This window comes from Aythya fuligula, chromosome 14 (genome assembly GCF_009819795.1).
Source record: "Aythya fuligula isolate bAytFul2 chromosome 14, bAytFul2.pri, whole genome shotgun sequence".
Classification (NCBI taxonomy): Eukaryota; Metazoa; Chordata; class Aves; order Anseriformes; family Anatidae; genus Aythya; species Aythya fuligula.
The window spans coordinates 17,040,481-17,068,283 of record NC_045572.1 but is presented as its reverse complement, the minus strand read 5'-3'; the positions used below and the strand labels follow the sequence as shown (position 1 = coordinate 17,068,283).

Sequence of the window (27,803 nt, the reverse complement as noted above, 5' to 3'; positions counted from 1 at the left end):
CGCACAGAGCCCCTCAGACGCAGAGCCTCGCCTTGTGCGCGTCAAAGTGCAGGGAAACACACAGGGATCGCCCCGTGGTTGTTTTTCCGCCTTTACCTGAGGGGCAGAGCCCCCAGGGCTGTCACGTTACAAACATTCAGCCAGCAGGACAGCAAACACCAGAGCTCAGACCCTACAAGTATTCACCACAAAATAAAAAAAAATAAAAAAAAAAATAATTAAAAAAAAAAAAAAAAACAACCCCAAAAACCCAACCCTACAAGTATTCACCCCAAAAACCCAGCCCTACAAGTACTCGGCACTAAAATCCAACCCTACGTATATTCACCCCCAAAACCCAATCCTACAAATATACACCCCAAAAACCCCAACCCTACAAGTAGTCAGCACAAAACCCCAACCCTACAAATATCCACCCCAAAAAAACAGCCCTACAAACATCCACCCCAAAACCCCAAGGAGCAGGCAGGGGTTCAGCCCAGAGCACAGCGGGCTCCCCGCAGATGGCAGTGGTGCCAGCACCGGCTGCCAGCTGGCGGTGACGAGGCTGTTCTGTGCTGGGTCACGTCACTTGAATCGGTTTCTGTAGAAATTCCAGAGAAGTGCTGGAGGTGACTGCCGGCCCTAAGAATCTTGTTCCGCAGGCCTGGGGGTGCTGAGCAGCTCAGTAGTTACAGCACACCCCAAAATGAGCGAGCAACCTGACCTAGCTTTAACAGAGCTAATCCTGCGTGGAGCAGGAGTGAGGTCCCAGGACCCTCTGTGGCCTCCTCCAACCTTCTCCGCAGAGGTTCCTCAGAGATAGTGGTGTTAGGAACCAGATAGCCCTTGTTTACAATTTATTAGGGCCTAATTATATGTAAACCTGTATTACATATACAAGATATGTTGGGTATATTATGTGTGAAGCCTCCAAACTATGCCAACTATGCCTACCGTGACCTTGTACAGTCAGCACATTTACCTCTTTCCTGCTAAATCACTCCACCTCCTGCTCCAGTGTTGAGAACAACATTCACTGTGTTAAAAACAAACAAACGCACTGCCTTTATTTTCCTTAAATGTGCTTTTTTTTTTTTTAAATTATTTATATTAAGTACTCACTGACTTAGCGGATCAGATGATGACAGAAGGTGGCCTGTGGAAAACATCTGCAAATCCTAAATCCCTTTTCTCAATGCTGCCAGAGATCAAGGTTTCTGATTTGGAGTGCGTACAAGCTCAGACTGCAAAGCAGAGGCAGTAGAAGGGGGTGGGTTTTGCTCCCCACACAGGACAGATGCAACACAATCTAGGAACAGGCAGAAAGCAAAATTCCCCATCTAATTATGACCTATGCATCAATTACATTTCAAAGTGATTGAGCTTTATACTTGATACAGTTCTCCAAAGGTGTCAGAGAAAATTCAGTCCCCACTGGACTTCATCGGTGGAATGAGTAGTCTGGGAGAGTTAAAGCAACAAAAACACCACACACCCTAAGAAGTGGCAGACGTCTGTCACAGATATCCCGTAATCACGTGAAAGCCGCCTCCCACTGTGCCCTACATATCACATAATGAACCTCCCGAGCTAGTCTGGATGCTTTCTGCTATCTTTGTCACGAAAAAACAGCTGCTGTGGAGGTGATAGCCAAAGTCCTGGAAGTCAGGCAGAATTGCTAACACAGAAGACTTGTCCTTGACTAAAGCTGCAAGGCAGAGAAAAAGATTTTTCAAGAAAATTAAAAAAAAATGGGTGGGCCAATTTCAATTGTTAGGTGCACAGATAATCATTCCAATGCAAATAATCCTAAACCTAAGCATTGCTGTCCTGAGCTGTAAAGATAATTGTTCTCTGCACCAGCCACAGATAAATTACGATTAAAGGCCTTTCACCACTGAGAATCCAGAGGAGGAAGCTTAACACTAAAGCAAATATCTGGAAATATTGGAGCAACCAAGATCAGCGTAAGCTTGATTTACCACTTATCAGATCCAGAAGAGCTCTGACCTACATTCTTGCAGCATCACTGAGCTGCGGGCAGAAGCCAGCTGAAGAGCTACGCAGCTGCAGGGGGAAGGGAATTTTAAGGCACTGAGCACGGCATTAGAGGGAGAGCAGCCTCCCAGACACAGCGCTGGGTTTACTCTGCAGCCTTGGATTCTCTTCCCAGCTATTTCTCTTGCTGCTTCGATAAAAATGACTGCCCCCCAACCAAAACTAAAAACTTAACCCTTTCCATTGTTATAGACAGAGAAGTTTATTCTGTTAGTGATGATGGTGATAACGGAGATAACACTGTAAAAAGATTGAGCATTTTTTAATACCACACGTGACATGGGCTTATAAAAGAGACCTCAGCTTTGCTTCATTGGTAACAAGTTGGGAAATGTGACAGGACTCAGTTTGGATTTCCAGAAGGGAAGGCAGCCCCGCAAAGACCAAGCTCCAGGGCCTGGAAAGCACAGCTGCTCTGGCACAGGCTGGCATTTACCAGGATGCAAGGAGTGACCACTGGATCCGGACAAGAACCTGGTCTATGTGTAGGGGAGATAACAGCAAAAACGTTCTCCTCCCCCAAAATACAAAAAGAGAAGAACATTTTTGTAAAACAAGCAGCCACATCAACACTGCAAGGAAAACTAGGACTGGTTCAGTGTTTAAAAAAAAAAAAATAAAGTTATTTATCTGATACAGATATTGGAAAGAAACTGCTCAGCTCAAAGGCTTGGGCTTCTGCTACTTAAAGCAATCTTACAACAACACAGCAGAAGAGGAAAACTCTTGTCCCCCCCCCTCTAAACTCCAGAAATAGCTGTGATTGTTTCTTGTATTACAGGAGCATCCTTAAGATGTTGCTTTTCATCTAAGCTGTACCACAGCAATGCAAGGCACTGAGGAAGGCAGAGCCCCCCTTCAGATGTTAGTCAGGCTGACAACTCGCTAACTGCATCATGGCAGGCAGACATGAGCTCTGTTTTCTTGATCAGCTTCTGTTTCTCCCTCTAGCAACGTTCTCCTTGCATAACTACAGGGATTCAAGATGCACAGAAGACTGTAGATGAGGGAAAAAGTGATTAAAAATAGAAGCAAACCTACCTCAAGCATATTTGCATCTAACTCCCTAATCTTCAGTCCACCTCCACATACTTAAACATACTGATTTTTATTTTTTTGAACCATTTTTGCTGTAGCATCCATGGAAATAATTTGGACTGCTCAGACTCCGTGGTCCTTATGGCTGCATAAATAGCGAGGGAGATGCTGCTGGGTGAAAGCTTCCCCCACCAGCACGGTTAGCAAAAGGTCATCAAATCCCCAAGTGGCACAGGCAAAAAAAATCTGAATATCCTTGAGAACCTAGCCTGACAGTGAGAAAGCTGCGTTGGCTTTATAGGGTTTGTTTCTTCACCACAGGCTGCAGAGCCTGTCCTTGGAGGGATCCAGCAGCCGCCTGGACGTGGTGCTGAGCGGCTCGGGGTGGTCCTGGGGCTGGGCCAGAGGGACCCCGAGGGACCCCGAGGTGCTGCTGTTACTCAGCCTGGCATCTGTTCAAAGTGCAAGGGGCAGGTTCTGGGCTGGTCCTGACGCCACTGACGACGAAGAGCCAACGCTTTGAGGTTTCAAAGTCCATGGGAAGAAATTTGCCACGTTTCAGAAGTCAGGCTGATCTACAACATTTAAGGAGATTGTAAGGAAAAAGTGACAGTCCAGTGAAATTTGGAGATGGCTAAACTAAGCTAAGCTGACACCAGGTAACCACGCTCACAAGCACCACAGAATTTTGTATTTGAAAGGGGGAGGAAGCGAGAGCAGCCTCCCAGGGAGCTGAGGCACCTCCTCGCCCACACCCGGGGCAGCTTTCCTCTTCCCCGAGGACAAAGGCAGTGGTGGAACAGGAGCAAAGTGGGTCAAGTGTACGGTGAGCAGCACAGGATCCTTCCAGACAGCCCTCCTCCAACACCTCCCCTTTTCTTAAGGGAAAAAAAAAGAGAACTTACACTGACAGGTACAGTAGGGAATGGTTTTTGATGGGAAGTTTTCAACCAGCCAGCACAGTGGCTGTTTTTTTTCCAACTGCCTGAAAAAATATAGGCAGTTGGGAAGGAGGCTAAAGTAGTTTGGGCCAATTAATCTGAGATTACTGGTATCAGCACTACATTGCTACCTGGCAGTTCAGCACTGCTTCTAAATGCATCATCCCGTTTCAGACAGTATCTATATCTGATGAGTATCTGTATCTGATATATATATATACACACAAGTCAATGAGAGGTCCAAAGAGCAAGCATTTTGTTTTGTACAACCTCACGCAGCAGTACAAGTATTCACAAAATCGACTGTCCTCTCCTTAAAAGCACCTGCCCCAGGTTTCCATCAGGGTGCTCACCTCTCAAGTCGTGCTGCTCCTCATCCATCACTGGTCCCAGAGCAGTGGAAGGTGCCAAATGCAGCCACTGGTGAGAGCAGCAGCAAGGAGCTGATAATCATTTGGTGTTGTTGGAGCCCCCCAGATTTCTGTCTAGCTGATGCCTTGTGAACCAAAACCCTCAGCAGCTTCACAGCAGTTCGGTAACAAGGTCACAGGATAACCACCTATCCTGGGTGTCACATGCTGTAACCCAGGAAAATGCTGTTTAAAACCCAAAATTGTAGACTGGAAGGCATCTCAGCCATCCACCTGAAGCAGCACCAACCCCAGCTCAAGTGTGGCCTTTTCTAGGCTAGTCCCGAAAGCTTCCAAGAACAGACACTGTGCAGCCTCTTCTCCGGTGCCACAGGACCCTCCTGTGCTAAAACCTATGTTTTTGTGTTGCCTTATGTCAGGGAATTATATATAAAATATTTAGTTACTATTAGCATTAATGTTTTGTACACCAGACACAATCAGTTTCATCTTCATCCCAAGCCAGTTCTGTTCACCATACAATAATTAAGCTGTAGCTACCAACCCATCTTAAAACATGTTTTAAAGCCATAGCCTAAGTTTTAAAAGCCTAAACCATGCAGCGCTGCTTAATTTAATACCTAAAGTGTTGTTTCAGCCTTTTTTCCTGTATGTATGCCAAAGAACTCCAGCCCCTTGCTCAAGAGAGCAACTTGCCTTTATTCTCATCCAAAAGGAGTACAGCCAAATGAATTAGAGCACCAAAATAACTTCTTAAAAAACCACAGTAAGCTGACTCATCAACTGCTTGTTCTGCAGGGCTTTTTGAGTGTATTCACATGTCCTGAAAGATTTCTACACAGTCTCATTTAATTTTTAACACTTAACCTGTTCCCAAACTACCTTGTCCTGGGACTCACAGAGAACGGATGCTCTGTATAACGATCACTGTAGTGTTCAAGAAGACCCCACGCTTTCTACAAGACTTCAAAAACCACCACTCACAAATACTTTGCTCCAAAAATCTAAGCTCGTATAAGCCACGTGTATGGCTGGGGGAAAAAAAAAAGACAGGATGGAACACTAAAAGGCCATTTCCCTTATGTACAACTTTCCTTTAGCCTATGCAGGCACAATTAAATCCACACCACTGTTTAGGCACACTGAAGCCGAGCACGCTGCTGCTGAGCAGCTGCATCACACCGTGGGTCTGGGCAATACCCCAGAGAACGGGGATTCAAAAGCTGTATTTGCAGACTGGAAAAAAAAAATTAAAACACCCTGAATTTCCATGAGTGCTCAGCATATAGAGATAAAACAAGCAACTAAAAAGTAAGCGCATGGCAGGTATATAGGGAGGTAACAACTGAAGCCATGCCTTAAATTAATTGAATTTAGAGCAGAGCTTAATTGGAAATTCAGGATTGTCATTTGATCACACTGGCCTCTCCTTACAGACCGTTTTTCCAGAAGGAACAGGCACATTTATCCTTCTGCACTGCCCCTTGCAGCACGGCTCCTCCTACAGCAGGAACTGCGTTCTCACCAGCAAGGAAATGAAGGGGCAAGAAGGGAGGAACTCAGGGGTGTATTTATTGAACTATGATGAAGATGCCAAAAATAAACCTAGCACCTGCACTTTTTTGTATTGTGTATGAGAAAATCTTTGGCCTTTAAGATTCATGGCAAATATCTAAATTGCTAAAGCCTTTGTCCCATCCCATACTACGTAATTACTTTATCAAAACGACTTTCAGTGACTATGAAAAAAATAATCCAGACTGACCTTTGCTACTACCCAGCCTGAAGCACAGACAGGTGAAACGTCAAAGCTTTCATCAGCACCGTGTACGCTCACTGCCTCTTTTTCCAAGGCAGAATTATCATTCATCCGGACACAGAATACCGAGGTAACTAGCTCTGTCCATCTTCACTTGCCTGCGGGTCAAGTAACCTTCCAGGGTATCGTCAGGAGATCTAAAACAGATAAGGCAGCCAAAGCATGCAGAGCAGCGATACTGAGCTTGTATAGAGGTGTCAGCAGCTGGAAACGATCTGACTTCAGCCCGAGCCAACAAGCACAGGCGCTGATACACCTCGGAGGGAAGGGGCTCCAACATGCCCATGCCAGCTGCCCTCAGGGACAGCCAGCAGACGGGGGGACAGGGCAGGAAGGGGGACCAGAGAAAGGGACCTAATGGGCAAAGAAAAAAGAGGCAGAGAGAGAATGGAGGGGAAAAAATGGCAAATAGGCTTCAAATCCTTCCCTCTTCTCCTTTCAGGAAAGGAAATTACTGGATGTTTTCCCGTGTACTAACAGGGGTGGATGTACTAACATTTTGTTTTTGACTGAATGACACCTCAGTGCAGAAGCACAGGCCCCTACACCTAAAAGCAAGCACCCAAAATGAAGGGTGTTTACTTCAGTCTGATATACAAGCTCAGACAATGATGTCCTGCATTTTGGCAACTTAAGTGTGATTTAAGTAAAGGGCAACATGGAAAGCTCAAAACCCTTCCGCGGGTGTCAAACAACAAAAGGTTTGTACTTATTCTATCCAAATTCAAAAAAACAGAAGGAAAAAGTGAAAGGTTTAAGAGTTTGTAGGAAGGCATCCAATTTCATTCATGACTGCTTCTAACACCAAATGCAAGTATTAGCCCTCCTTACGATTACGATCTCCTGCTTAAACCAAAACCATTACTGAACGATGAAAATACAGGATTTCCAGCTACCCTGATTTCACCTTTCCATGGACTTTAGCAGTCTTTGCAATGCAAAAGAAAATATTAACACTGATCTCTGAAAAAAATACAAATCTAATTATGCTCATCCAGCCTGCATCATTGCAGTTTGAAGTGAAGGAAGCTTTGCTCCCATGAATTTCTAATCAAGCAGCTACCAACAAAATAACCAGACTAATTATTTCTAATTGAGGTTTTCTCCTCTTGGATCTTCCAAACACACTTCCAGCTGGTGAGCACTGCTGGTTGCCAATCTCCGTGAGTAACAATCCCCTGTTCACAAGGTGATATTCTCAAAAAAAAAGGCTACAAATGGCCAGTCACAGCACAATTACGGAGAAAAGTGCATGAAGTGGAGTGACTGTAACCACCAACTTCACTAACAGCTGCTTGTATTTGTATATAGAGACTGAAGAAATGAACTGCTGAAACCCCACCAGAGCAGGAGCTGAGTCACACCACTTCAAGTACCAGGGAAAACAGGCAACAGGGCAAAGTCACTCCTTTTGAAGGAATGGTGTCAACAAAGGTACAAAGTTCTATCTATAAAGACACAAATATAGAGATAGCAAGCAAAAGAAGAAACCTGAACTACTCCCTACAGCAAAGGATTTTTTTTTGATAGTGATCAAAGCAAAAGTTCCTGACATACAAAAAAAAGGACGCCTTACATGTGCCTTATTTTTAGTGCACGTCTTCCTGTAAGACATCAAGCTTCAGAAGACTGAGCTCTCCAGAAATAATTTGGAGCCCAAACTCAAGGGCAAACCACAATTTTTACTAACGGAAAAGTAACTGCTCAAGCCTTTCAGAAAAGGCACAAAGTAACGCATCATTAATGAACTGTTGTCTTCGCAAGTTTGAGAATTAAGCAGCCCTTTATCAGAAAACCCCAGAAAAGCAAGAAAGTCCCCCAAAAGCACCTGGAACTAGGCCTACACACTCACAATATTTCTCTATTTTCTCTTACAAGCAAGCAGTGTAAAAAGATTCCTCTGTTTTGTTGCAGAGTCTACACTACACCCAAACAACTCAGTGTCTCTTAAACATTATGAACATTAAGAGTCCTCCATGAAAACAGCCACATCTTTTTAAGATATGTCCTATAAAAAGCTTCAAGCACAAGCCTTAAGGTGGCAAAACATTTGAATGTTTTGAATAAAATCAGAATTCAGATTAGGTGAAAGGAAAAGACTTTAACAGAAGTTAACACACATCAATGTTCATTTTCAGAATGGAAGCTTGGGCAATACACATAGTACTGAATTTCAAGTTATTCCTTTAATATTTAGAAAACTGGTTTTATTCTTAGCTTTTCAGATTTAAGTATTAGCACCTACATTGGAAATAACTCAAACTCAGTTTTACACTTGAAAAAAGGCATGCTCAACTCAGTTATCCTATTTTCTTCCATCTTTGAATATTTCAGTAGAGCACCAAGAGGGAAGAGAGCAACATTTCAGTAACAAGCAAGCTCTGTTCTCAGCTACGTGACGTAGGGCCAGCCATCTCCCTGGTACAGAACCCAGAATACCAGAACTTCCCAGCACACTTCAACTCCTTGTGGGGTATTTCAGGTGGAAACTTGTACGCAGGTTTATAAAACCTATCCAGCTACGTGTTAGTTTGTTAAACCAGAGCTGACCTGAGATGCAATTAGAATTTGACATTTTTCCATACTTAGTTCACAAGTTTATTATGAAAAACACTGCAGCTCTGTCCTGCAGTAACATTGTTTTACAGAAAAAAAACAGTTCTGTTCGAAGGAATTCACTATGCTCGGACAATTACAAGGGACAATATGGTAGGGCAAAGAGTGGGAAAGGGAACTGAGTGCAGACAAAAAAAAAAATCAATACAATTAAATTAAACAGTATTCCCTGAAAATAAAACAAACAAACAGTTTCAGAACAAATATGAGGCCTTGGTACTTATTTTAAAAATGTTCTTTAAGCTTCAATGATTGTTTGCTGCTACCCTTATCTACAGTCATGCTGAATAAAGCTATAGCTAAATGGAAAGTTAAATGTATTCACGAGGTGTTAATGTCTACATCTTATTATTTGCAGTCTCTCAGAGAAAGCAAAAGTAACTACAAATAGCGCTATGCCAGAAACTGGTTTCTTGACCAACAATGTTGCTTCAGCATGCAATGAACTGGTTCATTCTAAAGTGGTCACAGTTGTTGACGACAAGAGGCTTTGTATTTGAATATGGCACGTCTTTTGGTCCATGTGAAAACAAGTTTGAATGTTAAATATTTTCTGACACTTTGGAGTTACTGTTGCTCTTCCCGTTTTCTTTAGGTCAACATATGGTTCATGGCAATACTGTACAGGTCTAAAATCTCTTTACAGGAAGTAGTCTGGGGTGCGACGAGTAACATGCGGTTCACCTCTACGTGGTGCTGGGTCAAACTGCAAACTGAAAAGCACACAGAGTATTAATCAAACTGGAAGCATTCCTTTTACAGTCAAGTATCTCTTCTGAATTATAGCAGCAGTGGTCTTAAAGAAGGTGGTTTTTTGTTTGTTTGTTTTTTTAAGTTTTTCAACCAATTTAAGACTTCCAGAATAACTGTTCAACTTCTTCCACTCCTATTAATACATAGTTATAATAACGATATTTTAAACTTGTCTTATGATTACTATCACAATGCACTGGAGAGAAATTTATCTTGGCATTAACACTCAAACCAGTCAAACATTAGTGTATATTTAGAAAATAAAAGTCTCCAGTAATTGTCAAAGGGGGGTAATTTATACAATGCTTTACACAATTCTTCATTTATTAGTAAAGCTACTGCTGAGATAGTTAACTGAATTTCATCAAGTCAACATCCCAACATCTAAATAATTCCAAGATTCTTGCCTCTTGCCCTAGACTGACAGCTGTGTATTACCTCAGGTGTGACAGGGTCCTACTTCCAAACTGCACCACTCTGTAGTATTTTGTTAAACTTCAGTTATATACAGTGAAAGCAGAGTCTCACTCTAATCTGACAGACCAGGTGTCAACAACAACAGTTCCAGAATCAGGGGCAACTTCAATCTAATTTTTAAACATACTTACAAGGAGTATTTTAGAGTATCATCAAGTTCCATAATTGCAGCCTGATTGCCACAACGGTAACAATAATTTGGAGCACTGAAAATTGTTACTACATTCCGATCATGGCACCAGTTGTACCCCTGGAGAGGAAAATAAATTAATTATGAAAACCATGTTCATTTGTTGCACCCCATATAACCATCTAACTACTAAACTGAAAGTTAGTGTTCAAAACCCTAGGTGGAACTTGTAGTGTCATTTTTAAACATGATTAAGTCTGTATCTTTATTTCTCAGCAGAAAAAAAAGAATTTTGGACTTTATGTGCTATTTCTTACTTGTAAGCATTAGCTAAGTGCATTTAAAAGAGCAAGAATTCTCCACTGCGCTCGTGTTAAAATAATTTAACCAATTTTGAACTACACAATCTATTCTGAATCTTACTATCTTTAAACTTAAGCCTGAGTTTTGGTTTTGATGATCACAAGTTAACTTCCAGGAACAACTACAAACTAAGAACAAAATCACATGTTTACAGTAAAAAGGACAAACATTTTTTCAAAGCACACATTTGCATGCATTTTCTCGTTGAGGGACTCAGCATTTATGTTCAAGAATGTTTTTATCTACACAGAAGTGCTACAATTAAAGTCCATTTTTGCAATGTTGCTGTAAATTTTCAGAAAGAAACCCAAGAAAGCTGTTCCACTAATTTAGAAACTTATTTAGTAGCACACCAACATTATCAAAATAGTTTCTGGAAGACTCTCAGCTGGATCAGCAGTTTTGTCACAGCAGCACACGCACACCCCAAATGCACTGTGTGGTAGCAGCGCACAAACTCCACAACCAACAGTTTAACCACACAGGCTGTATTGCTTACCTCCATTACCAACTGATGAGCTCTCGAAACCAACGTAAGGCCGTTAGCATGGTTAAAGGTTTCTGAAATATCCTGTCCAAATGTATAACCTGCACCTCGAGGAGAAATTCCCCAGCCACCACGATCATCTGGATCTGACCATAGCAAGTCACACATTGGACCCTGAAAGAGATTTGGAAGGTATTTCACAAACCAAGCAAAAGAACTACACACACATCTGCACAACTTTCTGCAGCACTGCTTTAAAATTTGGGAAAAAAAAAAAAAACAATATAACAAACCCCACCTACCAACTGCAAAAACTAGTGCAGTTTAGACTTGAAATACTATCAGTAAGTTATATAATTGATGAGTCTTCATAGAAATAGCTCCTACCACTGAGATCATTTAGTGGTACCTGCTGATATGCTATGTAAACTGTTTCTTACTCTAGGTAAGAACATGCTGCTCAATTCCCCTTCAGAAAGCAGGTACAAGACAACAAAAAGGTGCTTTCAAATTGCTACACCACTTTGAGCTTCATCTTCTGCCTGTGCATATATTCAAACATCCAATACACGGTGAATCATGAACCCCACCATGAGTTTAGGGAATTAATTTTCCGTACCTCATGGGGAACTTCCTGCAAGCGATCAAGTGCTCTGATGTGATCCAGTGTATCTATCGATGGAGACAGGCCACCATGTAGACAGAAAATCTGAAAGAGTTAGATATGAAGATTTCATTTGTTTATTTTATTTCAGTACAATTATTATTGCTTGGTAAAAAATATTAGGAAAAATCTGCAAGAGATTACTTGAAAGAATATTGAACACTGATAGAATACAGTGTTAAGAGCTCCCTTCACAGCCAGTAACATTTAACTTCACCGAATTTAAACATACCTGGCCATCCACCAAGGCAGTTAGAGGAAGGTAATCAAAAAGGTCTGTAAAGTACTTCCAAACGTTTGCATTTCCATATTTTCTTAAACATTCATCATAGAAACCATATACTTGTGTGATTTGCCTGCTTTCATGGTTCCCTCGGAGAATTGTGATACGTTCACGGTAACGGACCTATAAACGTAATAGACAGAAATATTTTAGAGGCACATCTTCCAAAAAAAAAAAAAAAAAAAAAGCCACAACAGAATTTGCTTTCCCTCACCCCATGATATGCCAATAAGAAAAAAAAGATTCAATCACAATCTTAGAGGGAAAAGGGACTAATTAAGCCAGATCTTCAACTGACAGATACTCTGAGATTAATTGCGAGCTTTATCCACTGTTACAGGTGGACTTCACTTCACTACACTTACGCATTAAGCTGGTATCGCCAAGCACATACTTAAATATTGCTACTTAGACAATTAGCAAAGTGGCACTCACTTTGGAAAAAGCTATACAGGCTTGCACCTTAACATTACGTTTTTCAGAAATATCCTTGAAAAATAATAAAGGTAACATTTCACTTTTCACACCTAAAAACCTTTGTTGCATAATCATAACAGATATTAAGTGTAATCAGGAGAATGATTATACACACTTCATACAGACTTGTATGGCTGAGAAGAAAAGTTACCTTAAGAGCTACGAGCAATGTGACTGTTTCCACTGAATAATAGCCTCTGTCAACATAGTCCCCCATAAACAAATAATTTGTGTCTGGTGATTTGCCTCCAATTCTGAAGAGTTCCATGAGGTCGTGAAATTGTCCATGGACATCTCCACAGACTGTGACCGGACATCGCACTTCTTGGACATTAGATTCTTTTGTCAAGATTTCTTTAGCCTAGAACACAAACAAAAAAAAAAAAAAAGAAGAGAAATTGTGAGATTAGTTGTCCATGAACAGCCTTATCCAAAGTATGCTCTACTTGCAATGCTGCAACCCAGCCTCTTTACAAATCCACCTTTTCCTGGTCTGAAGTGTATGGGATAAGAGCTTATCTTTACTTAAAAGAAGATTTGGCTTTATGAAACAATTGTTTTCTCCCCTCTCCCAGCATCAATTAGGTATTTCAGTTAGTTTCCAGCTTAAAAAAACAACTCATCCTTTCTATACAAGCGGTTCCATGAAGCACAACTGACTTCAGACCAATAATCACCATCGCTGGAATTGATGTGTGTAACATTTGGAAAAAGATATGTTTACAATCATGCCAATGTCTTATTTCCAGCCCTTCAAAAGCCTGAATTCAGATATAGCTGAATCTGAGACTCCCCCAGGGAGGTGAACACGGCCAGCCAAAGCTCCAGGAGGGTTTTTACTTCAGAGAGATGATCGTCTGCCACCCACATATGCCTAGCTTTGAACAGAGATGACCTACACCCAGAACAACTTGTAAGTGTGCATGAGTGTGCCCTTTATAAAAGAAAGAGAAACATTTTTTGTACTCTTCATTTTTTCCACAAAATTTTGTGCACAGGAGTTGCTGACAAAGGCAAAGAAGCAGCACAGAGCCTGAAGAAGCACAAGCTAGAGACAGCACAGAAAAGGTAGTTTTGAAATAACACAAGAACACTTCAACTGTATCATCCATCGCGCTGCCAGTTGTTAGAGCTTTTCCTCAGAGCACATGCCACAATAATTGTCTAAATCGAGATGGTATTAGAAATAAAAATAGTAACAAGTTTACTTGTCACCATTTACCAAGCCCTCTATGCCCTCCAAGCAGCAATGTTGCTATTCAAAAAGGATCCGTTTTGTTTCTTACAACAGGGAAATGCTTGCTAAGCAAAAAAGTATTTTAAGACATTGTAGAAAAAATATCGTCATTTGAAGAACATGAGGTTTTGGAGGGTAGGAAAGAAGCATCCGAAGTTAAAACCTAAACTGGAGATTAAATATTGGGTGCTGACATGAACCAGACCCGTAAGGAACACGCTGCTGCGTCCAACTTTCCGCACAGTCAGGAAGCCACCAGCTGGACAGTGACTGACACCCCCAAAAATGGGCTCAGTGCTCCCGGGCATTACCCAGGCTAACCACCAGGGTAACACAAAGCGTCCGCAACACGTGATGGAGACAGGGGAAGATTTCATTCAACGCTGGGAAGAAATGCAAAATGCAATCACGGTTAAACACCCTGCACAACACTGAGCTTGAGATATTAAAGCGTGAGTAACCGAGTTAAATCACTCTGCAGACATATTTACACCAAAAGTCAATCTCTCCTGACAGTTTCCACTCATGCTGCGCCTAGTACTAAAGATAGGTCACTGCTGGCTCATGGCAGATGCTAAAAGTGTAGATTTATTTTAAGATAGTCTGACTTAAGTTCATTTTAATGCAGTGACACTCACCGGATGTTTTGAAGGTGTCTTAACAGCCTGAGCCTCCCTAATACACTATTAGGCTCAGGAGCATTAGCGATCATAATTCCCCTTTTGACAGGGAAAGTTACAAATACCAATAGCACTTCTATGTCAAAAAAAACTATAATTAGAATGCTTTCTACTGCTGTTTTTCTTAACAGACCGGGAGAACTGCACAAAGAACGCAATATTCATTTTTCATCAAAGGGATGCGATTTTTATGCTGACTGAAATCCAAATTGCATCCTTCTCAGCACTGGAGCTGTTGCTTCCTCCGTTTTTGCAGTGTTAAATCACTCACACAGCAAAGCACAGGTCAGTCAGACAGCTGCTCTGATGGAAAAAGATTGCTGTTTCGCTGGTTGACCTGGAACCACCTCCACGTAAATCCTGCAGTGAAGGAATGCTGCTGTAATTTAAATATTCTCGTGTTCCTGAAACAGGCTTAATGAAACGCTGCCTTACTGTCCTATGTCCCACGGCACCAGCAGTGGCAAACGCTGAACTGCTTCAGCAGTGGACTTGTTTCTATAGAAGAGTTGAAAGTAAGACCCTGAAAAAAACCCTGAAAACAGGCACCAGCAAGTGGTCAGTTCCTACAAAAGGGTAAAACCCAAACTGTCCGAGTATCATTACAAGTTGGTAAGACACCAATACAATCAGATTTCACAACGCTAAGCCATTACTAATGCTACTTCAGGATCAGTGACTCCAGCTTTGTATCGCACCGTGCACCAGCCCCGAAACCTCATCTGCTTTCATCCTCTTTATCGATCCCTTCCTCCCTGCCCAGCAGCTCCCCTTCCAGTGAGGAAGCAGGGTGGCATTTTGGGAGCATTTCAGCAGCTTCAGCACCTGGCTGGGTACTCCTCTGTCCAACCTCCTGATGAGGGCGAAGCAGCAAACAGCCCGACACACCTAACTCCTTGCCCTTCAGAAACCCGGTGACCTATTGCCAAGGACAGCAGCGCAATCCTTCACGGTATTTTGACACCAGCATTTTGAAACATCCAGGTTTCATCTCCTATCACTAGATAAACAATTATGCAACCCCGAAACTCGCCTTTTCTTGAACACTTATCAGTGCTTTCAGTGCTTTTTGTTTCTTAGGTATTTTTCATTTCTTAACAGCTTTTAATGCTAAGATAGCTCTGATTATTATTATTATTTTTTTTTGTCTTCAATCCTCGTAAGTGACCCTACACCACACAAAGGTTAATTTGTGGTATTCTGCAATCTAAAAAAAGATGAGTCAGGTGATGCTTTAGTTTATGTGGAAAGCATGCCACCTTATAATTGCTAAGGCTCGTGACTTCAAAATCACAATTAATTATTTTTTCAGCACTCCATACTCTCAGATTTCAAAACTAAGTGCATTCAAATGAATACAGGCTGAGAAGAGCCCATTATTTCAGGGTGATAAATACCAGTTTTACAGCTAAGCACCAATAAAGCCTAATGCAGAAAATATATGCAGCCACAAGACACTGACAATTGCACACAAAAAAAAGTCCCAGAAGGAAAATCCATCACAAGCAGTTGCTGACACCAAAAGCCCCGTGCTATACTTAGAACCATCTCAAAGTTCAAACAATAAGCACACATCCAATGCACTTCACCTTAGTCATAGTGACTGAAGTTCATTTATACTTGGCGTTTGAGCTACCTGCTTACTCAGACTTTTTTCTGGGGAGAAAAGGCAACCAGTACAATTCAAAGCCACCCGGAAGACAACAAGACTGTAACCAATAGTGGTCTGAAGGCACAAGAAAACAATAAATTTGCACTAATGAACGGAAGCATTACAGGATGAAAACAAAGCCTCCTATTTGAGGATTAAAATATTCCTGGACTGCTGCACATCTTCTAAATGCAAGGATGAACAGTGAAGCACTGTTCTGTTGACTCTGTTTACAAAGCACATCTCATATGGAAAAGAAAACTGTTCTGAAAATACAAAGATCAGCTTCCTTGCTTTAGGAGCGCAAGATTCAAGTCACCTCTGCATTTTACTCTGGATCTGCAAAATTCTAATGAAAGGTAGGAGTTACCTGCATACAGAGGTATCTCCTATTTCCCTTGTTCTCAGCCCAGATTTTTAACCAAGACAGCACAGATTAAGGCTCAGAGCCAAGTGCCTGAAGGGCTGTCATCCAGCCACTCTCAACTCACTCTATGCCGAGGACAAGTTTGCCTCATGAGCAGAATCCATCAACCACCTTACCTCACAGAATTGGTTCTCCTAAATTCGCCTCTGCCCAAATTCCACTCTGTTTCCAGCACACACAAGATATTTATTTTTACTCCTACCCTTTCCTTAGATCATCAGCTTCTAGCAGAAGCTCTGCTAGCTCAAACCAACGATCTACGCTGAGGAACTGCGGGGCACATAAAAAAGCAGGAAACATCGCTGTGGCTTCACAGAACTGTAAAACAATGCTTGAAACTGCTGCGTAAGGCTGAATCAGTGCTATAAAGCATTTATCAAAAGATTATCACTGACTTCGTAAAGGAAATATAGCCATTATTTTAATTACACGACACAGCTCCAGTCTGTAATACCTCGCTCTTGGAAGCCCAGAGCTCACCCCTGCAAACCACCGCGCTGTCTAGCAAAGCCCATGTGGGGAGGCATCAGCTGTACCCAAGACAAAGCTGTATTGGTAGTTACCACAAAGATATTTTGATGAGATCGAAGGCTTCGACCACACCCATAATTTCCTGCCGTCAAGATGCACAGGAAGTGACTAAAGGGCCAATGACCAGCTAATTGGGATGAAGGCTGGTTTGAGCTGGCCAGCATCATTGCTCGGACCTGGAATCTCTATCAGGCAAAATCACCCACTACAGTCAGCGAGTCTTCTGCAAAGACATCCGTGTTTCCTTCCCCAACCCCACCCCCTTGCAAGGCAAAGAGGATGCTCAGCCCAAATGGGGCTAGCTGTTAGAGCAAAAGGTGTTTGCTTTCACTGCCTGGCTTTTTAAACACGAGCAGAGAAATCAGGTCTCTAATGTCACTCCTGTGAGGATGGTAAGACAGCAGTCAGATGGCATGACACAAATGGGACCTGCTTTATTTCGAACTGCAGAATCCGCTAAGGAGTTCAATGTGAATGTGTAAGTAGGAATCAAATTAAAACACAAAGCTCCCACTGACATTTAACTGTTTGGTAGTCCCAAGCAAGTAATACCAGGATTCCCATCCAACACAGACGTAGCAACAGCAGCAAAATGCTCTTTTTCCATGACAGAAATAATGACAGCCCCACCTACTTTCTCTTTGGCTTTGGGAGTAGCACCAATGCCACCATTTCCAACATCCACTGCAAGCAATACCGAGGGCTTGGAGCTCAGTGAAGGCAACGCAGCGTGCCTGGCCACAGGGTCACGGCACAGCTCGTGGCAACGTGTGTCATGATGTGGTCACTGCGTGTTTGTAGCCCTTCATTTGCTCAGCAAATGAAGATAGCAAGCAGAGCTATCAACTGAACTCGGAAGATGTATTTAAACCCAAAGCGTACAAAATGAAAGTACGGTGGCCCATATATCAATAGATGTATCGATGGTCTGTCAGTGAACCACGAACAGGCAGTTAACTAACCCCAGAAACACGAGACGTGCTTGGCTTCACGTTTCACAGAGCACAGCGAAGCATCCTTCACCATGCCACAGCTTTACGGCTACCCTACTGTTTCAGCAATTTCTCTTTGGTTAGAAGACAGCCTGATTACACACAAGATGTTGGCCAACGAAAAAAATAACCCTAATGGCAGAACTGCATGTGAGAGTGAACAAGACAACCTGCCTTCTCCTGAAGCACACAGGCAGTAAAATGCTAAATATTTCTATTTCTTTGTACTGCGCAGCAATGACTGACACTGTCTACAGCCTTGATATTCCCTTCAACCTCAATTTGGAAAAATCATTAGTAGTCTTACATAGGTAAGGAGAAAGAATGCTCTTTCCTTTGGAAACAGATCTGGGAGAAGAGAAGGGGAAGTGCTATGTAGGTATCAATAGTAGACAAGACCAGATAGAAAATGAGGACAGGAAAGGTGCTCCTCCAGAAGAATTCAATGCTGTCATTTTGCATCATTGAAGAGATCTTTGTGTCCTTCACTTTGAATTTGAAAGTGTAGAAAAAAATCTTTAAAAATGTACTGGAGGCCAAATAAACCAAGAAAGCCAGACGCCTTCCTGTCTACACTGGAGTTCCAAGTAGCAGAGCAGCAGCACTAACACACAAAGCTGACCGCTTACAGAGAGCTGGGCTTCGATCCTGCCCATGAAGCAAGCTGAATTCATCTCCTAGCATTCAAGCTGTTATAAAAGGAAATAGACCGAAGCTATTCCCAAGCTAGCAATGCCTGATACATGAAGCTAAACCAGCAGATGGTAAACTCGAGAGGTTTTTATTTTTATTTATTTTAACTCTTTTGCTCACAGCACCACGCCAAGCTGTGGCACAGCCAGAACACTGGCTGGAAGGCTGGGGTAGGCATAACCGAGGATTCCTACTTCAAAACCAACGAGCAAGGGTAAGGATGCACCTGTATTGGGAGGTATTTTCCCTATGCTCTGCAGAAATATTGAGGACCTGACTAGCAAGCAGCTGAGCTCCAGTATTTACTCTTTAGCCAGGATTAAACTACCTGTTGTTTTTTTTCCAGCTTAACACATCGCCTAAAGAAAGAAGTCTAGAGCAACAACCGTGTTATTGAACGTCGGTGTAGTGTTTAAGGGTCCCTAGGTGAGAAGGGAAATTTAATCATGGCTCCTTGGAGCCTCTCAGCACAGCTGTTTGCACAAGGCCTCCCTCCTGCCAGACAAAGCCAGACAGGTCGGGTTATTACGCTGTTCGAGGCAAGCCGGATGACTAACCGGGGACGGCGAGGGAGCGATCGCAGAGCAGCACTGTCATCACATCCGAGGAGGCAACAGCTTCACCACAGGTAGGTCTGGAAGGGGCCATCAATCTACAGCCCCAGCCACGTTGTTAGCTTTGCACTGCTACAGCCTCAAGTAGGAACTTGCTCTGACTTACAAACGCTCGTTTGTTTTCTTAAGCTATGCCCCGAGTGACTTTTAGAACAAGGAAATATCTTTTGCTCTGATTTGATTACAGCGGATGTTGTGAGCTAAAACAAATCAAAAAAATTTACTAATTTCAGCACAACAAGTTTTACGGAATTTCACAGAACTGAAAAAAGAAAGCTGTCGAAGCTATAGAAGTTGGCATACACAAGACTGAATTCTCACACACACCCTGAGTGTTACAACCAGAACTAGGTGAGAAGGCTGGCAAGGTTGACACCTCAAATGCCTTTTGTGTGAAGGGACATTTTCCATTTTATATTACAAACCATCACAGGAACGAACACTGGGAGTGAAAGGACTTCTTTTTGTGGAAGCATTCCACAATAATCTAAAACACAGTTGTTAAAATGTCACAAAGAGCTTTTCACTTGCAGCTGTTCAAAGGTGGAACATCACTAACAGCTCTAGCCCCAGGTATGTTCAATGAGGCGGTAGGAAAGGAGCCCTAAACCATGTCCTCGTCTCCCACAGACCCTAGAAACAACTGGAGGACCCTCAGAGCAGTAACACCTTAAAGAACAGAAGTATGCTTGAAGATTTGCGAGCCCTATTCAAAAGAAGAGCTGAACTTTGATTGCAGGTTCTTCTTTTCACCTGAAAGCTCCATCGGTAACACACTGACCTCCTGGAACCAGGGCACTTAAAGGAAGGAGCCCAAGCAGATCATACAGCTGCAGGGAGCACTCACATTTGGTTCTTATCTACAGCAAGGCTCAGCAAATGTAACTTGGAAGATCTGCTGCTAAACAAAGGTGGAAATTCTGCAACAGGAAAAAAATTAGAAGAATACACCATTGACAAGGCAGGTACTAGAGACCAAAATGGCCCAGAAACATTTATACCATGAAATCGGCAATGGTGACAAATCAAATAGCAAACATAACCAAGACTATTGTTACAGATCAAAAGCTGCAGGAGACAAGGCTTGAACCAAGGTTTCTCGAACAGGGTTCACCAGCATCAGCCCTTCATTCAGGTTAAATTTTTTAGATAGCAACACTGTCTACACAGGCATATTTTACTAGTAGCTGAAGTGCAGAGGAAGAGAACCCTAAAGATTCTCCACAGCATATGATCAGCTCGTCTTTTTCTAAGAACCGGATGGTTCGTGGTTCCAACCCTCTCAGACTAATATTTCCAGCAGAGAGACCCTGATACCTCTGCCTCCACCTGCAGTAGGTTCATTCTGCAATAACCACTGGAGACTCCAACCACAAATTCAACTCCCTCCTTTGTGCAATTTCAGCCTGCCACCCCACCTTCCTGAGCACTGTTCCACACCCCCACTGGGACCATTTCCCTCTTCCCTCCCGCACGGTTTTCCATACAGCACCCCAGGACAGCATTCTTTCATTCTAAATGGCCTGCAGGAAAAAGCCTCACCTGGCAATAAAGGGCTTCCTTTCTCCTCTGTGCACAGACAGCACTCAAGAAACAATTAATTCAGTGTGAACAGGGCAAGCGTGGCTGATACCTGTCACACGTCACACAACTGCAGGATAAATAAATGCTGGTAACAATTTTTCAAACCTCCCTTACCAAATACTTTACACACACACAGCCTGTCACTGATGTAACAAAATATATGGCGTTTATTAAGGCTACGTAACTTAGCTGCCACTCAGAGGGCCACATTTTTTCAACTCCTCTATTATGGCAGCTATTATGGAAGGGTACAAGGTATTCCTAGAAGACATCTCCACCCAGTTAGCACCACCACCATCACCGAGGTAACCAGGTACAAGACAGGATGCACCAAGAAAGTAACCGGGATGCTTGAATGGCCACACATAGTTATTATGCTGAGTTAGATTGTGTTTGCAAATAGCTGTTTGGTTCTTTTGGTATCAATACTGAAACACAACCGAGCCCTTAGGCTTAGCCCTGTTAGATAGGCACCAGCCTGCACACACGAAGCCCCAGCAGATCCAGAAATACCAGTCAGGAAGATCATCTAATCAAATGGTATTATGGGGGGTGGGAAAAAAACCTTGCAAGGATTTTTTTCCTTCCCTAACTCGTCCCAGCAGGATGACAGCCTGTACCTGTACCTGACAGGGTCTTCACCTGCCGTGTGGAACAGTGACTGGACTTGACGCTGTCCTTAACGCGTTAAGCTCCTCATGGAAAAATATAACCTTTGGGTGTGATTTCATACACACAACTATTTACAACAATCATAACACGAAGCACAACTCAACAGCTGCTCAGAGTCGGTACTGGAAGCCTGGGAACACGTTAACTGCTGTCCCTCAGCAGAAGGGCACTGAACTCAACAAATGTCCTGCTTCTGAGAGCACCGACACCCACTGTAGGGCACAGAGAAGACAACGGAGAGCTTGGGCTGCTGGGGACTACCTCCAATTCCTTGCGTCAGCAATCGTGTAGAACCTTACCTGGTACCAGCAGGAAGTCCCAGTAAATCCACCTGTAGTTATCAGCAACAAATCATCTTGCCTGAACACAAACAGCCACGCGGCTGTACTGCAAAGCGCTGACCGCAAACTGGTCAGAGAGGGAATTTCATCTCCAGCAGGGTATCACACTACCCGAAGAAATACTACCTTTGTTCTGGAGCTGGCTCAGCTGCCAACTCAAGGCACTGCTGCTAAATGATATATTTCATGTAGATTTCTCCCGTGTTTTTGTGATCTCTCATCACAGAATAGGGTGGGCAGACACACAGCTTTCTGTAACCTAGTTCCCACAGATCGTTATCAAAAGGCATCATTCCTGCAGATCTAGTCACCTTTATCACTCCTTCCTTCAGCCTAAACTGAGTCTTCTGCTCCTATAGAGCCGGCATGCCTTGTGATCCCTTCTTTTGGACCTATCAGAAATACTTCATGTTGGGCTATTTTTCCTCCCTAGTGTCAAGAGTCTATTTTGGTGATAAGCAGCACGCATTTACCCAGACATAAAGCCTATTTCCATTCTTCATTAGGAAAAAATGAAAACTCCACCTCCCAACCTCACACAACCATGAGTAGGACTATGGGATCTTTTCGACAGAATTCCTAATGGCATGCCTACTTCTCACCTATCCAAAGCACCAAGTAAATCCAGAGGTTTTTTGTATATTTTTTGTGTTTCTTCAGCTTATCATACAACCTTACAAAAAATACCCATTTGCACATTATTCAGAATCCCATACCAGCATCATTTTGTATGTGATGGCAAATGGACTACTTACCTCTTTGACAAATTCATTCAAGGAAGAAGCTGGGCCATTGTCATGAGACACACGTGAAAAATGAGCAGGCAGCTATACTGCTTCTTGCTGGCAACACGATTTAAAAACACGCAGGCCATATCTAATGGTTGTAATTTTAAGCTACTGGTGGAATACTAGTCAACTAAGATCTGGACTCAAGCAGAACCCATTTGGCCAAAGTCACTCCAATTTATTTAGTAAGTTCATCGTCCTCTGGAAACAATTTGCTTCTAAAACAACACGCTGTAGTATTTGAAGGCACCATGCCAAACTTAAAATATCCTCATTTCTTCCTGTGGTAGGTACATGGACTTCTTTAGAGTCAAGTACGTCAGTAACTTCCCACATTCCTTCATTTCTAGTTACGCTTCTAGATTAATATTTTAGAGGGTAAAAATACAAAATCTCTGATAACTGAAAAAAAAAAAAAACCCTCAGCTACTAAATTTTAATCACGTTTAGGATTATAATATAATTGGAAAACGCGTTTAGGTCGTGCTGCAGCTAATATTGCCCTTAATTTGCAGCAGATGACCTACCCTGGGCTCATTTTAGGACCTCCCTGAGCACAAGCGGCGCTCTGCCATCACATCCCACCGCCCTTCACCACAGAAGGTAACAGCCCCGTACGCTAATCCCTGCTTCACAAAACCTCGGATTTCACTCCCAGACACCAAGCCCAGGGGGTACCCTCAGCTACACCCCCCCCCCGGTGCTCATTTCCTCGTTTCTCTCCCCAAAACCGGAGCCGCGGCGGTCGCCCCTCGGGGCTCGCCGTTTGCCCCCACGGGCTCCGTACCCGGTCAGCCCCTTCCCTTCCCATCCCAACCGAGCGGGCCGGGGCCCGGCACCCTCCTTCCCTCCGAGCCCCTGGGCCCGTGCCCGGGATGGCGGCGGCGGCGCCCGGGGGTCTCGGCGGCCGCGGCGCCATTTTAGGAGGCGCTGCAAAGGCGGGAGGCGGGGCCAGGCCCCGAGCGCCGCGGAGCCGCCGCCGGGCACCGGGGCTCGCTCCCGGCTGCGGCTCCGTCCCCACAGGGACCCCCCAAGACCCCTCGGGGACCCCTCAGGAGCCACCGGGAGCCCCCCGGGGAGCCCCGCGCCCGCTCCGGGCGCCTCACCGCGCGGTGCCCTCAGCACGGCAGCGCCTCCCTTGGATCCTCGTCACCCCCCTCACCGCCTCAGAGCGCCTCACGCCGCCCTCACCTTCTCGCAGAGGCTCTTCACCTGCCCCTCGGACAGCTGCTTGCACTCGTTGAGCTGCTCCACCCACTGGTCGAGCTCCTTGGTGAACACCTTCTCCTCCATCCTCCCGTTCAGCCTCTTATTCTCCTACCACCACCGCTGCTGCTGCTGTTACTGCTCCACCAGCCCCCGGAGCGGCCCCCCCAGCCCCTCACCGAGCAGGTCCCAAGAGGCGGCGGGGACGCGGAGCTGGGAGCGGGGCCCTGCGCACGGCAGCGCTGCCGCTCGCCTCACAGCGCGGCGTGTAATGGCCGCCGCGCCTGACGTCACCGCCTCGGCTTCCACTACTCCGGGGCGGGCGGCGAGGGAGGAGACGGCGCATGCGCAGCGCCGAGCCTGCGCGCTGCCCGCCAGAGGAGGAGGGGGCTGAGCCGCGCTGAGGGGAGCGTGCGCATGCGCGGTGTGAACGGGGAGGGGGGTGGGGGGGTCTGCGCATGCGCATGCTGAAGGGGGTGGTGAGGGGCGGTTTCCCGCCCAGCGCCTGAGGGGATGTGGGGGGGGGGTGGTCCTGAGGGGATACGGGAATGGCGGGGGGCTTGTGGAGGCTTCCCCCAGCTAAACAGCCCAGACACACATCGCTGTGTTCCCCTGGGACGTGGTGGTTTTGCTGGTGGTGGCTGCTCCCGGGGTGGTTGTCCTCAGTTTAATCGCGAAACTGAAGTGTTGAGGCGGGGCTGGTGCTCGCTACGGTGCGTGTCTTGTCTTAAAAATATAAATAAAGGGGTCTTGGGAAGGTCGTGTGTTTGTGGTGAGCGTTTGGGAGAGGAAACGAGCGAGGTGCAGTGGAGGATTTCAGTAAAATACAAGGTGTTAGTGGTGGGCCTCAGGTACCTCAGTGTATTTGGACACTTACTTAAGTGAGAAATATTGGCAAGAGACAAGTAATAGGTAAGGAAAGAGGAGTGAAAGAAACATAAATCTATTAAGTGAAATGGGCTACGTTTTTTGTTGATTTGCATCATAACTAGTAGGGGTACTACTTAATGAAATATTTCCCTAAAATACCATTCAAAAATGCATGGATTGATCAGCTGGAAAAGGATCAATAAAGTAGGTCAAACTTTGGGCAAAATATACCCTGTTGAAAGTACCAAATCGGTGAGGGCTTTTCCCAGTTAGTAAGTGTCCGTCCACTCTGTCAGGGTTTGCCTCATAGGGACTCTTAAATTGTTAAATTCTTTGCCTACTATTAAGCTAGTTAACAAATAATGAGCAAAGGGGAAGGAATGCTTGCTTTCGTAGATCAGTCTCGGTGCTTTGGTGTCATAGTGTCCTGATAGACCCGCGTGTTTGCACGCCCTGCCTCAGGTGTTTCGTTTTTTCCCAGAACATCGTATTGCTTACATGGGTTTGCATCTTCAGATGTTGTTAGTTTTGTATTTAAAGTAGTGGAAGGAAAAGTGTAATTGAAACTTGAACTGAAAATTTGCAAAATTACTTTGTGATACGTTTTCCATAATACCCCCAAAATAATCTTGAACAAATAAAAGTGAAGAACATAAAGCAATAACATCATCTTTTATGTAACTTGCCAAGTTAAAGTTTATTTTCTTCTAACTGTCTGGCATAGTAAGATGTTTTAAGACCACATTTAGCTTTATGGTTTCTGTAGAGATAGTGGAATTTGTGGTGAAACTCAAATGGATTCTCCGAATTCCTCCTGGTCTCAACCTTACTTACGTTCCTGACTGCAAAAATGTGCTAATTACTGCTATTTTTCTATTTATTTCCCACAACGTTCAGAAGTATCTGAACCTACAATTTTGGTACTCTATGCCTCAGTCTCAAGAGAAACAGATGTTTCAGCACCTTGTTAGAGGCTAGCTGTGATGCAGAACAAGACGCTGTCTGCTATCGGGTGGTCCCTTGAGGCTGACAGGGACATGTCCCTGGTCACAGTCCCACCCCTACACTATTCCGCTCCTGTTGCCAGCAAAAATGAGTGGTAGAAGAGCTGACTTAGTTCAAAGGGTATTTTTTCTGCATTGTATGCTTGGCTGCTTCAGTGTGTAGGTGTAGGAGTGTTTGAGCAGGCACAGAGAAATGTGTGGGGTCAGAATCGTAGGAGGGAGCTCTGGGGATGGTCTGGCTGTGGCTGCACTGGGTACAGTCCTGGTGCTCAGAACGGGGTCAGGGCTGCATTGCCCACAGCAGGATGTGCCCTCTGGAGTAGGACAGAGGGAGAGAGAAGAAATTAAACCTCCTCATCAGCAGGAAACTATGAACTTGTTTTATTTCCTTATGGAACTGTGACCAACGTCCTGTGACGTTTTACCTGATAGGTGTGGAGAAGGCATGGGTAACGTGGATGAGACGAGGTTCCTTACAGATAGCAATAGTGCTCACTGCTGTCATTAAAGCGCATGTGATGGTTCCCAAACCTACCCTAGGTTCACAGGAGCCTCGTGTTAGAGTGCTCACTGAAAAAAGGAACCTTTTTATGTTTTCAAGACTCAGACATAGCTCCTAACAACACAAACTGTGCTTTAGGAGGGCTGGGGGTTTCAGCACTCTGTGCTAGCAGCTGGAGCTGTGCTATTGACTGGAAGAGAATTCAGGCAGCACAGGAACATTCTGCATTAATTATCTGGACGTTTGCATAGAAGGAGAAAAACTTGGTTTCCATCTCTGTCCCCAACTAGTTCTATATTTTATCCTCATGCTGTTTCAAGTAGCCTAGAAACTGTATTTTGATCAGAAGTCAGATCTCTTTCCTTCCCCCTACTTGAGAGTCACAATCAATAGTTCAGCGAATCATGGTTGCTTCTCTCTCCGATGGTTATCTGAGCCTTCAAAGGAAAGTGAAATAATGAAAGAATACCTGCTGCGTTGCACAAGCTGGGGGTTTGTCTGTGCTTCAGATACACAGACAGATTAAACCGAACTGTGAGATGGCAGCAATAATACTTAGTGAGTGAATACATGCCAGGCGTGTGCGCGTGTGTGGTTTGTAGCTAAGGGGAGCTGCTGGGTGGGGTTGCCACGATGACTCAAGGATCGACTGTGCTGCTGTAGGCAGGCCTGGCGTTTGAGTCAGTGACAAGTGCTTCATATTTGTGGCATTTCTTAAAAAGGTTAACTACTCGAGCTGGCTGCGATTCTCTTGTAGGTTATTCAACTTTTTTTTTTGCAAAACCATCCATAGTGCCAAGTCATTGTGTAACAGTCCGAAATCAAGCTCAGATTCGTTGACATTAGCACTTGCAATTGTTCCTGCAGTAACACCAACCTTTCCCTGGGAGTAGAAGAGAGCCTGGTGCCCAAGCCACGCCGATTTATACCACATGGCATCATACAAGTGACTGTAGTGTCGATCAACCATTGTAGGGTAAGCAACACGCACGTTGGTTTTCTTCATATTTATCTCCCCGTGAATATTTAACTAGTTCTGTGTTATCTGCCAACGTACGTACGAAGTGCTTGTTGCTATGGTGTTCCAGTGCTAAATGTGGAATTAAAAGCCCATGCTATGCCATCGAAAGGTGGCAACTCGTAACGTTGGGGCTCACTTCTTGGATTAATGCTTTTTTTGTAAGCAAAGGGTGTAGCGGTTGATACTTTGCTGTAGAAGTCAGCTGCCTTTGTGGACAAAGGGACTTTCCTGCTCAAGGGAAGCCAGAAACATACATTGTGTGTTCAGATACTGGCCACTTCCTGAGACAAAACACAGGACGTCTTGTGTCTCAGCTGTCCCTTCAGGTTAGAGAAATCTTGTGGTTGTTAGCAGAACGATTGCATAAGGTGGGAACTAGACAAAAAGGTGGGAACTAGACAAAAAGCTATTTATGTCAGCTATTTGTGTTACGTCAGCATGAGCAAATATTATTTCTGTATATTTGACTCATTCCAGAGTCCAGATAGCATGTGACAAAATCAGTGACATCACTAATAGTACTAATACCAG

At 44.0% G+C, this 27,803-nt stretch overlaps 1 protein-coding gene across 1 annotated transcript; it reads right to left on the bottom strand.

Annotated features, from left to right (window-relative positions):
- Positions 1 to 8,394: 8,394 nt before the first annotated feature.
- On the bottom strand, positions 8,395 to 24,171 carry PPP2CA (protein phosphatase 2 catalytic subunit alpha). The gene is made up of 7 exons (XM_032196784.1): positions 23,861 to 24,171; positions 12,611 to 12,820; positions 11,932 to 12,105; positions 11,655 to 11,744; positions 11,048 to 11,209; positions 10,187 to 10,305; positions 8,395 to 9,538 (listed from the first exon to the last, which is right to left on the bottom strand). The coding sequence occupies exons 1-7, from the start codon at positions 23,960 to 23,962 to the stop codon at positions 9,466 to 9,468; spliced, it is 930 nt and encodes a 309-aa protein (XP_032052675.1). The 5' UTR covers positions 23,963 to 24,171; the 3' UTR covers positions 8,395 to 9,465.
- Positions 24,172 to 27,803: the final 3,632 nt, after the last annotated feature.